Source organism: Phytophthora cinnamomi, assembly GCF_018691715.1.
Source record: "Phytophthora cinnamomi strain GKB4 chromosome Unknown Contig16, whole genome shotgun sequence".
In the NCBI taxonomy this organism is placed as follows: Eukaryota; Oomycota; class Peronosporomycetes; order Peronosporales; family Peronosporaceae; genus Phytophthora; species Phytophthora cinnamomi.
Window position 1 is genome coordinate 886,768 of NW_027150949.1, and position 20,067 is coordinate 906,834.

Below are 20,067 nucleotides of genomic sequence, written 5' to 3' on the forward strand. Positions count from 1 at the left end.
ACGTACTAGCAACGATAACCATTTATCCAAAACAACAGTATTTCATTTACAGCAGAGCTCTCAGCTAAAGGCGAAATGCCACTTCTCGCATATATAAACCGTGCCTTCCAAAGTTTTTTTTTCTCGCGGCTGTACCGATGACTCTGCTAAGGGTTGTTGAAGCGAGGCAAAATCATAAATGCCTCACACCACGATGCACCGCTCCCTCTTCGTTCGGCTGTCGCTAGTATCGTTTGCAGTGAGTCGCACGTAGCAGTTAGGCAGCATTGGGAGTTGCAGTACAGGTGCGCACTTCTAGTAAAATGTATATCGTGATGACGAATTACAGGATTCGATGGTATTTACTACACATGTCTTCAACTTGGTTTATTACCTTAGCTGACGAGGTGGTAACACTTGAGCTCGCTAGACTGAGTCACCTGCTGCTCATTAGCAAGGCTAGGGGTACCGGTGTTGGCATTGACAGTTAGCGCACATTAGAAGCTGACAACGTAATGACTGATTTCGTCTAAAATGTGTATCTACCTGTATGTTTGTTGGATAAGCATTCTTTGTAGCTCAGCATGCTTGTCAAGAAATCTCCTCAGTTGCCATTTTGCCAACTTTCGCACAGAACGATGGGCAAAGCGAAGAAACGTTATCCCTGCTCGTCCGATTCAACGAAGCGGCCCAACACTGAAGTTATTCACCTGTCGCACGTTCATCTCGCAGCTGTGGCGCAAGCTGTCGCCAAACCATCTCCAGTTCCTCTGAATTCGGCGATAGTTGAAGCTGCGACGATGGGAAATGCATTCCGTCTCTGGAAGCTACAGCCGACACTCGCCAGGGATGTGACTGAATCCGTCGTGGCGGCAGCTTCCAATGGCCACTACCACTGAGTCGCCATCCTTTGCAGTTTCCTCGATCATTTTGGCCTTGCCGACGCCAGACAGATTATGAGAGAGGGGATGGCCCCCGCCGCTGCCAACGGACATTTTGGCATTGTGTTCTTCCTTCCCAAGGGCGTGGCACCTGGTGATGAAGTGGCTGGCGACGCAGCCTGGATCGCTTTTCTTGAAGGTGCTGCTAATGGACTTGTGGAGATCCTGGAACTCGCCGCCAGCTACGTGTGGTAACGGGACAAAACGTTTGAACTTAACGTGACGGCGGCCATGTCGAACGCCATATCCGGAGGGCACGTGGAAGTGGTGACTTTCTTGTTGAATTGGGAGAAGTGGAAGTCTGACGCGTGGAAGAACTTTTGAGAACGGGTGGCGAAGAAGACCTACGACATCTACCCGCAGGTGAAGATGGTGTCAGCATATCCCACGCGGGGACAGATACCATTACTCTAGACTACTCAGTTGACACCTCCTGGAGCTGAGCCTCGCCTAGAACGGGAGCATGACATCATGGGAGTCTCCAGCGTTAGCTGGCCCTTCGTCCACCGTTGACGACAGGGATAGGGACAGTGAGGAGAGAGCGATTATCGGCGACCGCAACCCCGGTAGGTCTTTAGGCTGCTCCCCGCAAGCGTTCCGGTTTACATGCAATATACAGCGGACTCGGAGCGACGGCACAAGTGCGCTAGCCGTGCTCCATGTCCCTCGGCACGACGCCAGCGCGCATACTGACGTCGAAGCCCCCGCGGTTTCTCTCCGCGGTCCTCACCACCCTACTGCTCTACCACGCGCATACGTAACCCCGAACAGCGTACCTCGTGCAGTGCCGCCGTACCCCAATTCCCGATAGGTAGCAACACTAACTCCGCGTCCGACACCAAGTAGCTTAGATTAGTTCGTCGTTAATGCTCTTCCCGCACTAAATCCAGAACTGAGGGCCAGGCTTGCCAGTCCGCAAGGCCGCACCCTCCTATCTACCGAAGTCCCCCCGATCCGCGCCTATCCTACTTGCTACGGTGTCCTTGCTAACCTACTCACCTCACGCTGTCTCTCAGCCGCTCATCGGCTCTTCCTCGTCGCCTCTCCTTCTCCGCATACTGCACGTCGTTCGTCCTAGCCGTGTCGTCTCTCCTTGCGATCTTCCCGAGTCGCCCAGCTTCAATGACGACCCTCTGCAATCCCTTCTAGATCCCTCGCGCTTGTGGCACCAGCCCGCTGGCTTGCATCCGCCACCAACTGACTGCTCGTTCACTCCTTCGTCACCGTCCTCTCGTCATGGTGACGCTGTCAAGTCGATCACCGTTCGCCCGTCGTCACCCGGGTCACCGTCGTGGAGCTTGGCCACGAGAAAATCCCTACTACTACACGCCATCCCCGGCTGCGAGATCGTCCTCGATCTTGCCGTTATCCAGCAGCTCTTCGAACTGTTGGGCCGTGAGCCATCGCTTGCCCATCGGTCCACCCCGTCGAGTACTGTACTCCACTTGATGCTCCAATACATAGCGTCCGGCGCGATTACGCACGCGTCGCCTCGCCCGTTCAACAATGTAGCCTGCCGTGGCCACCTGCAACAACTCTGGCAGTGGTGCTGGCTGTCGCCGACGCCCTCGTCCCTGCAGCATCTCGACAACTCCCACCGTAACTGCACTTGCGCCCTCTCGTTCAGTGCCGTGGCCGTCGTCTCGGACTTCGTCGTGCGGCTCTGTTGTCGGCCGTCCTTGCCCGACCGCTTGTCGCTCTCGCTCACCGACTTCCCTCGTGGCTTCGTCACCGGCACTACGCCTTCGTACTTCGGCACGTGCACCGCCATGTAGCCCTTGATCGTCGTCTGGACCCACTTCCTCGGCTTCTGGGGCTTCCTGCTCGTCACGTGCAGCACGGCGCCGCGCAAGCCGTGCCTCTCGCGCTGTATCGGCTTCTCGTCGCCGTTGCTGCTTCTGCTTCTCGTCGTCCTTGGCGTCGTCGCCTGGGCGCGCCTTCCTCTTTCGCTGCCCGCTCCTTAGTGCTGCTTGGCGTTGCGTGGGTTCCCCAGTCGGCGCATTACCACCAGCGTCACCGTTCGCCACGACTATTCTCGGGTTCGTCGGTTCCAACGTGGCAGTCGCATCTGCCATCACCAGTCGTTCATCTTGTCCAGCGGCACCTTCTACCCGTTCACCGGTATCGGTGCTTCTTCCAGCGCCACCACCGTTTCTCGTTTTACCCGCTGCGTCTCCGACAGGGCCAGCAGCTTCAGGTTCTGGTCCAGCTTCATGCAATGGCACCACTGTCACACTTGGCACTCCGTCGCTTGTGCCACTCGCACCTGGTCCTAGCGACGCTGCATTCGCCGCCCGGCCGTCGCCACGTGAACCAGTCTCGGCTTCGTCGTCTTCCTCCGCCAGCTCGGCGAGGATTCGTTCAGCAATCGCGCCCAGCGAGTCACTCGGGCAGCTGATCGCCACCAGGAAGCTGCTGTGCGTCACCAAGTGCTCGCCTGTGTCGTCCCGCACAACCTCCATGTTGTCGAACCCAGCGTCCTGCACAACCTTGGCCGGTCCTACCCATTGATGGGCGAGCTTCGTGATGCCCTTGCCTCTGGGCGGCCGCAGCACCCACACCAAGTCACCTGGGCTGAACTCCCGGCGCTGCCTGACACGCCGATTGTAGAACTTCTCGCGGCGGCGTTGGTCCTTCTCCAGCGCCTTCCGTGCCGCTTCCGTCGCTCTCGCCATGTTCGCCACCAATCGCCGCTGGTACTCGGCGAACTCCCCGACCTGCCGCACACCGCTCACGCGCAGCAACTCGTTCGGGGCTCTCAGCCGTCTGCCCATCATGAGCTCGTTGGGGCTGAACCCCGTGCTCGTGTGCCTCGCGCCGTTGTACGCATAGGCCGCACACAGCAGCCACTGATCCCAATCATTTTGAGCCTCGGCCACGTAGAGCGCGACCATATCCTTCCACGAGCGATGAAATCGCTCGACGAGCCCTAGTAACGCCGGCCTGTACGGTACCGGCGTCGTCTGCTTCGCCTGCAGTGACTTCACCAGCGCTTCAATCACCGCGCCATTCAACTCAGGCGCGCCGTCCATGACGAGTTCGCGCATCGGCCCGTACACCATCACAATCTTCTCCAAGATGAACTTGGTGATGTCCTTCGCCGTATGGTTCGGGACCGCCGCCACTACCGCGTACCTCGTAGTGTAGTCGACCGCCGCAAGCACATAGCGGTTGCCGTCGGGCGTGACTGGTAGCGGGCCAGCCACGTCGAGCGCCCATCGATCACCAGCAGACCCTACACCTTGGCTCCGTAGCGGAGGGATGACCTCCTTCGGTCTTGCCTTCCTGCTCCCGCAGTCTCGACACGCACGCACCCATCGTCGCACATGCGCGCCCATGTCCGGCCACCAATAGTTCACTGCGAGCCTCGCATACGTCTGCGGAGTTCGCAAGTGACAGGAGTAGATAGAATCGTGACTCTCCCGTAGTGCTGTTGGCCAGAGGGCCGTCGGCAGCACCACGCGTCGGCCTCCGTCCTCGCTCTCGATGTACACCACGTCGTCGACCGCCGTGATCGCTCGATTGCCATATCTGCCCTTCTGGCGCAGATTCTTCACCATCCGGTCACGTCCTTGCTCGGCACGGATCTCCGCCTCCGTCAGCTGCCCTTCGCCACCAGTGGGTGCTTCGCCTCGCTCTCCTGCTGTCACAACTTGCACTGGCGCTCGGGATAGAGCGTCTGCGACAACGTTGATCATTCCCGGGCGATACACAACTTCAAAATGGTATTCCTGTAGCTGCAGAGACCAGCGGTGCAGCCTTCCTGTCAGGTCCTTGGACGTCATCAGCCACTTCAGGGCCGAGTGGTCCGTGACTAACTCGAACTTCCTCCCGTAGAGGTACGGCCTAAATAGTTTCACCGCCCACACCACAGCAGCACACTCAAGATCCGTAATGCTGTAATTGCTCACTGTGGGTGAGTTCACCTTCGACGCGTACGCGATCGGCTGCTCGCCGTGGCCCTGGTCTTGCGTCAGCGTCGCTCCAAGCCCCACCTTAGAGGCATCAGTGATCAACTTGAATGGTCGGGTGAAGTCCGGGTACGCGAGTACCGGACGTTCTGTGAGCGCCACCTTCAGACACTCAAACGCTTTTTGCTCGGCCTCGCCCCAACGCCAAACGACTCCCTTCCTCAGCAGCTTCGTCAGCGGTGCTGCCTTGCTCGCGAACTGGGGTACGAAGCGACGATAGTACCCCGCCATGTGCACGAATCGTTTTACTTCTACGGCATCCTGTGGTGCAGGAAACTGCCGCACACTGTCGACCAGGCTCTCCATCGGGCGCACTCCATTCGCGTCCAGCTCGTGGCCTAGATACTCCAGTCGTTCTGTGGCGAACGAACACTTGCTCGCTTTGAGCGACAAGCCCGCATTGTCCAACCTCTCCAACACTGCCGCCAGCTCGACGACGTGCTGAGCCACGTTCCCCCGCGAGAACACAATAACGTCATCCAGGTAAACTAGGCAGCTTCGCCACGTCAGTCCGCGCAGCACGGCATTCATCATTCGCTGAAAAGTTCCTGGTGCATTCGCAAGGCCAAATGGCATGCGAATAAAGCGAAATAGCCCTCTCCTCGTCACGAATCCGGTCTTGTCACGATCTCCACCCGCCACAGGCACCTGCCAGTAGCCCGCATGCAGATCCAATGTAGTGAAGCGTCTCGCTCCGTGTAGATGATCGAGCGTGTCGTCTATCCTAGGTAGTGGGTAGACATCTCGTTGCGTGATGGCGTTCAGCTGTCTGTAATCAATACAGAACCTTACGGTGCCGTCTTTCTTTTTGACGAGCACCACGGGAAAGCCCCACGCCCCACAGCTCTCCTCGATGACCTTGTCTTTCAGCATCTTCTCCACCTCTTCGTCGATGACGACTTGCTCCGCCTGCGAGTAGCGTCTCGGCCGCACCTTGATCGGCGCTGCCGCACCAGTATGGATCTCGTGGGTCACCCCCAACTTTGTCATCGGCGGGCAGCCCTCCCTGGGTTCCAGCATCGCAGGGTAGTTCCGCAGTAACGTCAATAACAGCTCTCGTTCTTGCTCATTCATGTCCCCGACTTTCAGCTCGCCTTCCATACTCAACTGCTTGCTTCTCGCCTTCAGGATGCGCTCCAGCCAGTGCCGTACGCGGTTGCGATCGAATTCGCCGTCTAACTCCATGACTTCGACTTCGCCCTTCGTCGGTGTCCAGGTGCCCAACGCCTCGCGTGCCGGCAACTTCGTGGTGCGTCCCTCCAGGTTCAGTATCGGCACCGTCACTTCACCCCCGCGCACCACCGTCAACGTCGGTGCTGTCAGCAAGTATGGCTCCACTCGCCGGTCCGGCAAGAACATGCCCTCGGTGCCGTCAGGCGCTGACACCGCTAACTTCACATTGTGGTACGTCCCCGTGCGTGCTCGTGCACGCCGTACGAGGCGCGCTCGTGCTGCGCGCTCACCTCGCTGCTCACTGCTCAAAAACGGCACCACCTTCTTCAAGCCGCCCTCGAACCACTTCATCTCGCAAGAGACGAAGTCGATCTTCACGCCCATCTTGAGCATCCACTCCTCGCCGAGCAGGAACTCCTCCGACTTGCCCTCGACGATCAGCGCGTCCACGGCCATGACTTGGTCGTATTGTGTACGAAACTGGAACCTCCAGACGCCCAGCACGCGCGCTACAGCTCCCGTGAATCCTTCCACGTAGTCGACGGGTGGCAGTACGTCCTGCCTCTCGCCGTACGCTTGCCACGCTTCACCAGCGACGCAGTACTGCGCGCCGGTGTCTAACTTGATCTGCTTCTCTTCGCCACAGACCGTCACTCTCGCTGTCGGCAGCGAGTCTACCGTCGGTGCTTGCACAGCGCGCAGCCGCGCAACTCGCATCGGTCTCCCATCGCTCTCACTGTGTCTCACGAACGGTCGCGCGTACACGCTCCCGCTGTGATACACGTATTGTTTCGCGCAGCGCTGCTGCCGCGGTCTTCCTCGCCTCACTTCGCTTAAAGTGGGCAGCACGTGCCTAGCTCCTTCAGCTTCTGCTCGAGTCAGCGTCTTCCCACTTCCAGCTCCCCATCGCTGGCAGACTTCACCGAAGGCGAAGAACGCCTCTTCTGGATACTGCATCTTCGCTAAGACCGTCCGTAACTCCCGTCGTTCCTTGGCTTTGGCTTTCCGCACGCGCTTCTCATATCTGCGCCGCGTTCGTGACTGTCGTAGCAGCATCTCAACCGCCGCCCTTGAGTCGTCTTTGTTGCCCTTCACTCGCCGCACTGTTGCGCCATCTGCTTGCTGTTGTGACGCCCGTCCGTGCTCGAAATCGTCCACGTCGCTGGGCTTTCCGCCATCACCGCAGTCGATCCCATCGACCTTCTTTTCGCTCGCCTGGTTGCTCGCTGCTCGACGTTCGCCCCGAGCCTTGGTGTGTTTGTTGCGCTTCTGCCGTTTGTGCTCCCATCGCGCCATCTCAGCTGTCTTCATCTCGGCGATTTCCGCCGCCCCCACTCCTGCCAGCATTACTTTGGCCATCGCGTCGTCCCGCCGTGCCAGTTCTTCCGACATTGCCGTCTGCAGAGATGCCGGCGAGTCATCACCGCCGCCTTCGTCTTCCTTCGACCCCTGCCTGCCTTCAATGCGACACGTCTTCGCCGGCGTTGCGGTCTGGGCGTCCACGCACGTGCTCACCGTCGTCGAGGCATGCTGACCGCCCGGATCCTCGGTGCTGTCGCTCCTCGTACCCCGCGAGTCGCCGCCATCCACAGCCGTCGCCCCGTTCCCAGTATTGGTGACCGCGTGTGTCTCGTCCTGCGCACGCGTCACGGTGGCCACGCGCGGATCCGTGTTGACCACCTCCATGTGCACGTCGACCACCGCGTCGTTGCCCACGCCCTCGAGTGCGCTCGCTTCGCTGCCGTCGCCGGGTCCAACGCCAGCTTCGTCACCAGCGCCGCCTCGCATCCGTCGTTCGCGCCCATGTTGACGGCCGCCAGTAGTCACCGCGGAGAGTCGTGTTGCGCCATCCCCTGCGCTCGACATCTCCTGACGTCTCGATACCGTCTCGTGAGTTACGGTGCTGCTGGAGACAGCTCGGGCTGGTCGCCCTTCGCCATCCCCAGTTGCAAACGTCACCTGCCGCCCTTGAGCCTTGGCCTGGTGCCGCCTCGCGTTCTGACCGTGCCTCCGTCTCTTCGTCTTCCGTTTCGTGGCGTTGGGCCAGCCTTGTCGGTGGGCTGTGCGCCGCTCGTCTTCAAGCTGCTTTCCCGGGTCCGGATCAGCGAGCTGCAAGGCCGGGTCCCTTACGCTCGCTGTCCGTTTCCCGGCTGCGTGCTCGTTCCTGACCCGCTCTGTCCGTACACCTCGGCGAGGTCCGCCTTCTTCACGTTGCAATCCCGGACGAAGTGCCCCTCCTTGTTGCAGTAGTGGCACTTAGTCCCAGGGCGCGGCACGAACGGTGCCCGTGGTGCCCTCCGCTGAAGCCGTTCACGGTGCCGTTGAAGGCGCCCTTCACGCGTCTCGAACACCTCATCCTGTGTGACGTCTCGCGTGCCGTACACACTCACGTCGTGCTGACCTTCGACCCTTGAACGCCTTGGCTCGCTGCCTGGCGTTCTGATCACCGCCTCCAGGCCGCTTGCCGCGTTCTCCGCCACTCGTCGTTTGATTTTTCGAATCTCCGCCCCGGGCGGCGCTTGTACCAGCGGGTACCAGTTCAAATCCAGGCGGTATCGCCCGCCACCACTCCGTCGCACTGGCTTTACCGGACAGCACGGGTCGCCCCGAGGCGTCGTACCTTGGTGGCCTCGCGGTCGTGCCCCACATCGGGCCGTACCCGCTCACCACACTCCCGAAGTTGCCGACCAATCCCGACTGCTCCTTGCTGCTCGACGCTGTCACCGACGCCGACGCTGTCAAGGGCCCGCGCCCGTTCGCGGCCTCGCGCTCGTCCCAGCGCGCCATTGCCGAGTCCAAACCAACACCATAGCCCTCACCGTACTCGCCTACGTGTGGCACCGCCATGTTCACGGCCTCATCCAACGTTCGTGGACGATGTCCGCGCACGTGCGTCGCTCCCTCGCTGCTGCTCATTCCTTTCAAGAAGGCATTCACGAGCCAATCTTCGCCTACGTCGCCGCGCTCACCAATCTCCCGTAGAGACTGCGCGTACTCGACCAGTCTCTCTCCGCGCATCTGACGCCGCGCGTTGAGGAGATCGACCACCTCCGGCCCCGTGCGCTGCGTCATGTACTTGGCGCGGAGCATGTCGGCCAACGTGTTGATGTTCTCCTCCGACTCCGGTACCGACTCCATAACGGTCGCAAACCAGCGTTGCGCCTCGCCTTCCAAGTTCGATGCCACCTCGTGATACAACTGCTTGTCGCGCCACTCAACGCCCATGGTCACCGCCTGCCGCCGGACCTCGGCCCGCACAGTCTTGAGCCACATCGTGACCGGCATGGCATCGTCCAGGCCCTTGAACTTCGTGAGCTTGAGGGACTTCGCCTTCTCGCGCACGATGATCGGTCGCGCTGGCTCCGCCCCACTCATCGTCGTCGTGACCGGTGTCGCTGGTCCACGCCCAGTTCCAGCACCACCAGGACCGCCGTCACCACCAGTCCCAGCTGCGTCTCCTCGACTCCCAGTCAGCGGCGTGCTGATGGTCGCCTCCGCGCTCGTGTCGGTTCCCCTCGGCGTGTCCACGTTGGTACCGGCGTTGCCACCGCCCGGCCCACGCTGAACGCCACTCGCATGAGAGTCGCCGTCTGATCCACGGCTTCCTCTCAACGTTCGTTGTCCGCTATCAGAGCCGGCAGCATCTCCTCCTGCCGAGGTTCCGCCGCCCGATTGCCCGATCGTCGTCGCCGTCGGCGTGTCGCCCGACGCGCGCCGAATCTCGTCCGTCGACAGCATGACGGTGCCGCCATCCCCAGTCACCAAGGTGACAGCCGTCGTGTGCTGCCTCTTGGCCGCTTCAGCCGCCGCCGCCGTGGCTCGCTCCGCCGAGGCTGCGCGGCGTTGCGCACGCTCGTCTCTCGCCGATTCGTTTGTCGTCATCATGTCCGCTAGACACCACAGTAACACATCAATTAATCATACTCGTTCATCGTTTCGTTTTCGTTTTCGTTTCCGTTTCCGCTGCGGGGTCCACCCTCTCGACGCTAGACCCGCAAGAATCTCACGATCCCTGCACGGTTAGCCCCTGTATGACCACCATGTCAGCATATCCCACGCGGGGACAGATACCATTACTCTAGACTACTCAGTTGACACCTCCTGGAGCTGAGCCTCGCCTAGAACGGGAGCATGACATCATGGGAGTCTCCAGCGTTAGCTGGCCCTTCGTCCACCGTTGACGACAGGGATAGGGACAGTGAGGAGAGAGCGATTATCGGCGACCGCAACCCCGGTAGGTCTTTAGGCTGCTCCCCGCAAGCGTTCCGGTTTACATGCAATATACAGCGGACTCGGAGCGACGGCACAAGTGCGCTAGCCGTGCTCCATGTCCCTCGGCACGACGCCAGCGCGCATACTGACGTCGAAGCCCCCGCGGTTTCTCTCCGCGGTCCTCACCACCCTACTGCTCTACCACGCGCATACGTAACCCCGAACAGCGTACCTCGTGCAGTGCCGCCGTACCCCAATTCCCGATAGGTAGCAACACTAACTCCGCGTCCGACACCAAGTAGCTTAGATTAGTTCGTCGTTAATGCTCTTCCCGCACTAAATCCAGAACTGAGGGCCAGGCTTGCCAGTCCGCAAGGCCGCACCCTCCTATCTACCGAAGTCCCCCCGATCCGCGCCTATCCTACTTGCTACGGTGTCCTTGCTAACCTACTCACCTCACGCTGTCTCTCAGCCGCTCATCGGCTCTTCCTCGTCGCCTCTCCTTCTCCGCATACTGCACGTCGTTCGTCCTAGCCGTGTCGTCTCTCCTTGCGATCTTCCCGAGTCGCCCAGCTTCAATGACGACCCTCTGCAATCCCTTCTAGATCCCTCGCGCTTGTGGCACCAGCCCGCTGGCTTGCATCCGCCACCAACTGACTGCTCGTTCACTCCTTCGTCACCGTCCTCTCGTCATGGTGACGCTGTCAAGTCGATCACCGTTCGCCCGTCGTCACCCGGGTCACCGTCGTGGAGCTTGGCCACGAGAAAATCCCTACTACTACAATGGGACGGAACTTGTTAGTCGACTTGGCGGCATCGGATCGTCTGGATGCCGTGAAGTACCTGTACGATCACGGTCACAAAGACCCGAACCTTCTTGTTAAAGCGTTTTAGTGCGCGAATTCCAACAACACCGCGTCCGTCGTCAACTTCTTGAAAGCTGCTATAGGAGGAATCTACGTCAACTTCGCGGGATGAGCGAAGTGCTGAAGCACCAGGACGGATATTCGGGGCGGTCTCTACTTATTTTTACTCTCGTGATACTTTGTCAAATCAAAACCAAAAACAAAAAGCGGAAACTACTTTAAAGTAGCCGATTCGCAGCGGATCAATACTCTTGAATGACATGCAAAAGATAATTAAAGAGCGATCGACAAGTGGTGATTGATGTTTACATCAATCCTGGCACGAACCTGCATGTTTCTTTCAGCACAAATAAATGACCCTCGAAGAGAAAAACGAACACATCCAAAAGAAGGAAGATGGCCGCGACCCCCAGCAAGAGAGAGCGACCAGTCGTCATCGACCTCACCAGCGACGACGAGGACGTCAAGCGGCCCCGCACCGTCGACCACCCCACTGCCACCCCAGTTGCTCCTGCAAGTGAATCCATCGTCCAAGCCGCAGCATCCGGGAACGCGACCTGGCTAGAGGAAATTCTGCAGACGTTTGAGGGCGACGTGAATGAAGCGATGATGGCTGCAGCTGCCAACGGCCACTTCAGCTGCGCCCTGTTACTGAGAGATGCATTGAGTGAACCCGACGACGAGGAGGGGAATCTGGATATTCCAGCGCGCGAACTGATCGCGGAAGCGGTGATCCCCGCCGCCAGAAATGGCCACACGGAGGTGGTGGAGCTCCTGCTCTACGCGTTGGGGTCTGATGGAGAGATCAACGAAGAATCCTTTTGGGGGGCCTTCCACGAGGCCGCAGCTCACGGACACCTTGATATCGTGAAACTTACAGCTGAAGAGCTGTTTCCGACCGCCGAGTTCGATCGAGAGTGCAGCCCCGCGCTGATCAACGCTATTCATGGTGGGCATGTTGATGTGGTAGCCTTTCTTCTCGGTTTGGGCGATTTCCACTGCGACTTTGGCAGCGCATTTGTGGAAGCGATGAATAAGGAGCAGCACGAAGTTGCTGAACGGATTTATCAGCTTTATGCTGAGATGAACGAGGGAGAAAACTTGTTTGTGGAACTGGCCGGGAGGGGACGACAAGATGCAGTGCAGTACATGTATGGCAGAGAATTCGTTGACCAGCAGCTGGTGGACTGGGCTCTTGCTCAAGCAAGCGCCAACGATTGTGTCTCTGTTGTGAATTTTCTAACTCGAACAGGCCGAGGTACACCCGAAACTCGGACCAAAGCGGAAGAGTAGTGCGAGAAAAGGCGGAATTTACGTGGGTGGTGAGTGGCTGGTTGCAACAACGTAGTCCCACGCACCATGAAAGTTTGTATTCGGCTTGCTGTATAATGTTGCAGCTGTCCACAAATATAATGGGAAAAAAATACGCCAAGTGTACGTGGTGACTCAGTTGCAACAAGACAATCTCAAGTCCGAGGGGTGTTTATTCTGTTTACTCCCAAACACCTGAGCCGCCCACAAAAGTGTTCTTCTTGATCAGACAGCGATCTCTAAAGCACCCTTTGGATTAACGTCCTTTTCGTTGTTTTACATGATCAAACATCTACACTGATCTGAATGCCTATCTGCAACAATCAACACAATACACGGCAGATTCCTGAATAGGAGCCATCTGTTGGAGAATGTCTAACAGGTCTAGTCGACTATTCATTAGTGCAAGCAGGAGCGCTCAGTGCTGATTTCTTTATTAATCTCATTTGCTGTAATGAACTGAAGCGGGTCTAGAATGAAGCACGAGGAGAGCCAAATACAACGCGTGTTTTGACACGTGAGTGTTTATGGCACAATATACAGGGAAAAGATAACGATTCGCTTACATCGGTCGCTATACGACATAGCCGCACTTTGCAGCGCGAGGTCAAGATGTCTTCCTCTTGGCTACACGCGGTTTTCCGTAAACCACTTCAAAACACTTACGTGGCCATTCGCTGCAGCCGCGAGGAATGATCGGAGAAATGTACAAGGTAGCTGTGGTAATTATTCGGCAATAAAGAACTCACCTCAGCAACGCAGCCATCAGCTGCAGCTGCCTCTAGAGCGCGATAAATTGGCGTGCGCCAACGGTTAAACATGAACCAGAACTCAAATTCGTCCACGTGGCCACCCGTGGCTGCTGCTACAATTTGCTCTTTATGATGGCACTTGCACCGGTAGTATTTGTAAATACGTCCACGTGGCCATTAGCCGCGACACCGAGGCCCGGAGCAACCTTCTGTCTGTGAGCTGTGCAAACACTTGACGATATCGAGTCGCCTCCACATAGAAGATCCATCCGTAGCCCCCGCCGTTGACAGCAGTGGCGCTCCATGGATTCGAAAAACTCGCGAAAGCTCGTTGTACACAGCAGCAGGTTACTTATTCGTTTGACAACGTGGGGAAGTACCTGGAGGCTGGTAGGAAGAGCCACAGAGACCGTCTCTGTGGTGGTTCGGGTGTTCCAATCAAGTAGTGCTTGGTGAGACTATTGATTGACTTGATTGACAGCATCAACGCGATAAAAAATGTTTCATATTCTCAAATTGCACCACTACAGCATTAACAAGTCGACGTTTTTAAGCTCCGAGGAAATTCAACTATGGCTCCAAGTCACTCACTAATGGGGGCGGCACCCGTTCTTTCAGCATGACCAGTACCGACTTGGCCGTCATTTCAGGGGTGTGAAATGCCGACAACAGCACGTTGGCTATCATCTGCAGGTCGTCCGATCGGCACCTGTCGTTCCGACTGAGCATCGCCAGCACTCTCCTGGCCGTCACTTCTTCTGCCTTGGCGCGAGCTGAAAGCAGCTTCTCCTGAATCAATAGCAATTGGTGCGTCAAAGGGAATTTAAGCTCACTCATCAATTTACCCAACTGAAACAGGTCGTAGTGACAGTTAGTACTGCTAGCATAATCGTGCTCGCGGATCAATAGGCTAGACCGGCAAGACGACTCCATGTTAATAAGCATCTAGTAACCACGCTGCTGAATTACAATGCATCCAAATACTTGTTGCACCGGAACATACAGTAGATTCTTGTAGATACCAACAATTCTCTTCGATGTGCAAATGGTGATGACTACATCGTGTCGTATAGTTATCTTCATCATCCTGTAGTCTTTCAGCTCAACCGTCTCCGTTTTGCTTTGGTAGGGTTTGAATGGCGCAGACCGAGTTGTAATTGTTAATTTGACAGGGTTGCCATGTGGCTAAGGTGGAAGGCCAAGTTGTAGAAAGCCTTGACTGCGTCCGTCGTGGAAACGTCACAGATCGAATTAATAGGTTGGCACCGCCGGAATGCAGACAGCCTTCGATAGTTTCCAATCGCGACGTAGCCCCAAATGTATGGGAGCTCACAAAAAAACACTGCATCTTTGACTCCGGCTTGGCAACTGTTTCGTCAATGTCCGCTGAACCAACTTTCTCTTCTCCACACAGCACCAAACAGTCGTTGCAGTACACAGTGAGGTCCAACCGTGGTTTTGATCCAGAACTTGCATCGTCATCATGGTCTTTCCGCTCTACTTTCAGTCGAACTCCATTAGCTCGGCAAATCTGAGCGGTAAAAGTGAACAACAGGTCGTCGAATTTTTGACACGAGCGCTTGGTATCCGTTACATCCAGTTCAGCCTCGTAACTCATAACCAGAACGTCAATCAGTGATGATAGAGCATCGCAACGAATCTCCGGGCCATTCCTGGCAAAAATCGTCTTGGCAGCTTGTTGGTCTCTGATGTGCACTTGAAATGGCCGTCGTCGTTTAAGAACGAAGGACAATTCACCACAAAATGGAAGTGTTTCTTCCTCCAACTTCGAATATCTCCAGAGACCCGCTAGGCCAATATCTTCTCCAGCTACTCGACTGCTGATTGACTTTAGTTCGTCTTGCTGGGCGTGGATTTACACCAGAATCTGAAACCTCAGTATAACGTTCTTAGCGGAAACATTGGTTTGTGTGGAGAGCGATCATGATAGCGGCTCACGCTGAAGCAATCGTGTATTTCGATCAGGGCGCCGCCGCTTTCGCGATGTAATAGTAGTGCTTATGCAATTCATCTTGGTTGCCTGGTACCGGTACACAAGAAACCTCGTCTTCTTTTACCCAGTACAGGGTGGTATCGCTCGCGTTGGCATCCACCTGTGGAGTGCTGGCAATGACTTTTCTCAGCACCTTTACTGAGTCAAAAACCAAATCTTCCACCGTGAATGGAGGTTATCCCCTTCCCAGAATCCCGCACAGTAACTTCGTCTTGTACATCGCTCGTTCTGAAATGAGAGCAGTGAGCTCTCGTGCTTCGGATGGTTTCGGACTGCTACAATTAGGAAATAGAGAGGAGTTGGCAGTTCAATGTGACAGTCGTGCAGAATACTTCAACATATTTGATAGCATCGAAAAACAATGAAGTATTTACCGCAGGGGCAGAAGCTGGTGAAAGAAACGACCGATTGCAAACCATCATGCATCAATTCTGTGGAGACGTGTGGGCTGCCCGCAACTACCCGTACGGCTTCTTCACGCTGAACGTGTCGCCGACGTGGCTGAAAGTGAGTTTTAATACTGTCGACGATAGCTGGTCGACGACCAAAGACTTGAACGTGACGGGTGTCGGCGGGATCGCCATCAAGCACTGCTGGTACATTCTGCAACACGGAGGTGCGAGGGAAAAGCTGCGAGGACGCAGAACTGCAGTTGGCGGGGTCTGTTTAGTGAAAAAAAAAATGAAAGACACAACGAGGACGAATTCGGTGGAACAGCATTTTTTCGACAGATAGCCTTCGGCGCAGGGAGGGATCCCACTGTGAGACACGTTTCGGATGCCGCGACCCGCACTGTTCTCGATGAAGTGCGTTTTGAACGCCGTGTAGTCGTGTTTTTCGCCGTGGGCGTGGCCGTAGAGGAAGAGCTGGATGCCTAAGCCGTCCAACAACCCGCGCCACTTCTCAGCTGGTCCAGGAGCGTAGTAGTTGTAGGGCGAATAGTGAGTGTTGACGATTTTCCAGGTAACAGTGGAGTTTTCGCAGCCTCAGCGAGCTTCTTACGCGAGTTATCCCCCAGACCTGAAGCTTGCCCATGCAGGCGGCCTGTGTTCCCCCCAGCACACAAGCTGTCGCCACGCTTCACGTTCTCTCACGTATCGTCGTCTTTGCCAGAGTATCCGTAACATTGACAGCAGATTTGTTGGGCCCCGTGGGTGTCAGCGTCGTTCGTGTCCAGGTTGGAAAATGTCGATGCTCACGTTTGACGCTGGGTCGACGATGGAGTGTACGAAGAAGTGGTCCGGCACAATCCAGCGGTTGTCCTGCGAGCTCACGTACTGAGACTGCAGCGCGAATTTTTCGTCCAAAGCTGTAAGAAATTCGGCCATCGATCCACACTCGGTGGCTACCCCCCACTTGCGCACACGAAGCTGGCGCTACTATAGTCGTGGTTACCCATGACGTTCACCCACGGGATCCCAGCCAAGCTAGCCGCGTTATACTTGTCCTCCAAGGTCTGCTGGAATCGATAGGCTTGGTCGGTGGAATCGTGCAGCCCGTCCCGTAGAAGTTGTCGCCGTGGCCGATCGCGACGGACGGACGTGGTGCAGCCTGGTCTAGCAGTATCACAACATATTCCATGGCGTTGTAGTCCATCACTGTCGAGTAACTGCGAGCCCATGGTTGGTTTTGTCCAGATTACTTAACGTTGATTTTCGTCCGAAGAAAACGCTTGAGGGCTTGCCGCCTCGCGACCTTGAATGCACTGGTCAGAACATCTTGCGGCCACTGTCCACTTCTTTCCAACACTTGCACGACTTCGGTTTGGTCATTTTGAGCAGCACTCACCATAGCTTCGTTCTTGACCGCTTGGTTTAAGGCTGGCTTGTCAAACAAGAAGTTTACAAGCTCGCTGTGACCAATAGCGGCGGCTGTCTTGAATGCAGTACAGATTACTTCTACTGATATCCGGGATTCGTCGTACAAAACCTTGGCCATAGCATCCCCACCAAATCTGGTGTTCACTGCTTTCAAGAACCCCTGGGCGTAGTCTTCTGGTGGGATACAGTTTTGCTTGCACAGCAAGCGCAATATGATTTCAGTATCTGTACTCCACCCGAAACGCCCTTGAGAAGTAGCATTGCGAAATGCAGCAACAATAGCCTTCGACGAAATGCATTGTTTCTTGGCGAGTAGCTCCACCACATCGATCTTGCTAACCTTCGCGAAAATATTGTTGACGGTTTGTGGTGACAGCCGCCCTGTGTTGAAAAAGAATTCTACTGATTGAAGCGATCCACCAAGAGCAGCCTTCTTGAACGCCTTAGCAAAACACTTCGACGATACCAAGTCTGTATCAAGCAAAAAGTTTGCAACAGCTGTGCCGCTAGAATGGACAGTACTTACAAAAGCTTCTTCAACCGACTTTGCAGTACAGAATCCATTCTCGTACAAGTACTTGACAGCTTTCAACTGACTAGCAAGTGAACGAACAAGTCAGCACCCTTGTTGCGGCGCGGATACACCTTGTAAATCACTTTAGCGATGTCGTATAGTTCTTCGTTCACGGCTTGGTCAAAGGCGCCGTAAGCATCCCACTGGAACTGCTCGCACTCTAGCAGGAACTCCACAACATCAGCGTAGCCGCCGGAAATCGCGCTGGACAACGCTTCACTTCGTTCCTCAGCAGGCAAGTACTCATTGTCCGACGTAGACTGTGCCGCTAGCTGCACAATTCTTAAGTGGCCATGTGTCGCCGCTGCATCGAGAACATTCCACGCAGCGTCGCTCTTGCTCTCGTCAATGTCTTGCTCGTAGCCGTAGTACACAAACTCTCCTTCATGTTCGTTTTCCCTCTCCTCTAGAATTTCACCCAACAGCAGCTCCACCACCTCGTAGTGTCCATTACTAGCAGCGCTCACTGCCATATTCTCCAGGTCCCTCAGCACCCCGTCATCCAGATTGTACTCTCCGTCCCCGATAACTTCGGGAAGAAGGAACCGCTCAGCTTCGTGCCGCCCGTTCTCAGCGGCAAACTCAAGGGCGTGGGAGACGCTACAATTGAATTTATTGTTCAACTTCTTGAGCAGCTTCAGGTCTCCGGCCTCAACGGCCTCGATCACAGCCTCCTCCGGCCTCATGGCGAGGTCGTTGATTTTCTCTAGAACATGAGGCAACGCTAATATCTCCAATGGGAAAGTTGCGCTGTGCAGTTTCTCGTACTCGGAGGGAACGGGCGCCCTGACTTTCTTTACATGTTGCTGCTGGTTATTGCCAGACTTGGCCTTGTTGCGCTTAGTAGGTCCATTCTTGCGGACACGCTTGACTTCGTTTACTGGGGGCGTGTTCTCGAGCCCCATTCGCTTCCGAGATCTGGTGGCCACGGGCATGTTGCCCAAAATGATCTTGGGGTGGGATGGGGCCGGGTACTGTATCTGGTACCGTAACTGCGACACTAAAAACTTCAATATGTTGAAACCCGTATGACTTAATTCTCATTTTAAGTAGGACATCAACATACTGCTAAAACAAAAGGCAGCACACTTATCGTTGCTGTTGCGCTGTTTTATTAGGTTCAAACTGATTTCTTCCTCTGAAGACTAAGGGTAAGTCGACCCAAAATGGCGCAGAACCAATTTGGCGCACTGTGAAACCGCCACCTCGCATGCTTTCAATACTTTAATTCATACTTCTCTGACCCACTTAAGAATCGACACTTCTCTGTAGCTTCCCTAACTCGGGCTGTAATAGTCCGTTGACGCAGCTCGGTACCTTAAAATTAATCTCCAGTTACTGTCTATCTCGAACGCCGTCACAACGTTAACTACCGCGTGTGTTTTGCGAGCCCGTAAAGTGCGAACACGTTTTTCTTGCGAAGCATCGCTAATATTTAGCGATATTAAACAAAAGTGACATTTTCATAATCGCTCCAGTCTGGTACAATATGTACACATAGCTAAGAGACGCAAAACCAAAGTACCACGGCTGTATCGACAAGATAAAATACGAGGTTTTTAAACCGTTAAGTTGAAATCCCACATAACACCGCCGATCTGACCAATCAAAGCATTCGTACTTACGTGAGAAAGTTTTATGTGGTACACTTCGACGATTTAAGCTAAACTTTACTGCATTTGCTTCAATGTAGCCAATCCTTCAGCATACACTGTACTATCGCACACTATGGAGCTTGGTATGAACCGTTCTTGATGTAAGTCTTGTAGACGCGAGGAAGTCGGAAGTCATTGTCGCCTGCATGCCTGATAATGCATTCCATATCCTTTTGTAGAGTAAGGAAGCTTTTGTCGAGCGTGTAACGGGCCCTCCATTTACATAAGTAGCTAGACATCTTTCCGATATTGCATAAGTAGGCATGGTCGGCACACGACTAGCGTGTGCTGACTCGTCATCCTCTGATTGGCTGAAAGGTGGGGAAGCCAGTCCCCATCTTCAGCCAATCAGCTGTCGACCTTTGTTTGAGTGGTTCACATTAGTCCTAAGGGCTAGCGCCCCGGTCTAATAATAAATCAGAGTTGAATTTACATCGGACTTAATACTTAGTTCTCAGTCTTACCGAGAACAAGACGCTTCCTCAACACCTAGGTGTAAGCCAGTAACGGGCATACACCAGGCCCGTTACACCTGGTAGCACTTTGTAGTCCTTCCCATGACCAAGTTCGAGATGAGTGAGAACCAGCCCGCCGGTCCTCCAGCCATGACGCTGGAGCACGCAGCCTTCCCCCACCTCACGTCCATCGAGTGGCAGGCGTTCCACCGCCTTGCGGCGGTGTCAGGATAAACGTCGCTGCTGAGCTCAGCGACCCCCGACTGTAACGGGGTTACACGTACAAGTGGCTACAAGCCACTTGTGAATTTAACAGACAGGATATCTGTTAAAGTTTTAGATAC

The 20,067-nt window shown here is 55.5% G+C and overlaps 2 protein-coding genes across 2 annotated transcripts; one reads left to right on the forward strand and one right to left on the reverse strand.

The window, feature by feature from the left end:
• Positions 1 to 11,538: 11,538 nt before the first annotated feature.
• On the forward strand, positions 11,539 to 12,435 carry IUM83_02454 (uncharacterized protein; the record flags this gene model as incomplete). The annotated part of the gene is made up of 1 exon (XM_067926372.1): positions 11,539 to 12,435. One exon carries the CDS (start codon positions 11,539 to 11,541, stop codon positions 12,433 to 12,435), a length of 897 nt encoding a protein of 298 aa, XP_067796489.1.
• A 5,192-nt stretch (positions 12,436 to 17,627) lies between these two features.
• IUM83_02455 (uncharacterized protein) lies at positions 17,628 to 18,548 on the reverse strand (the record flags this gene model as incomplete). The annotated part of the gene is made up of 1 exon (XM_067926373.1): positions 17,628 to 18,548. One exon carries the CDS (start codon positions 18,546 to 18,548, stop codon positions 17,628 to 17,630), a length of 921 nt encoding a protein of 306 aa, XP_067796468.1.
• Positions 18,549 to 20,067: the final 1,519 nt, after the last annotated feature.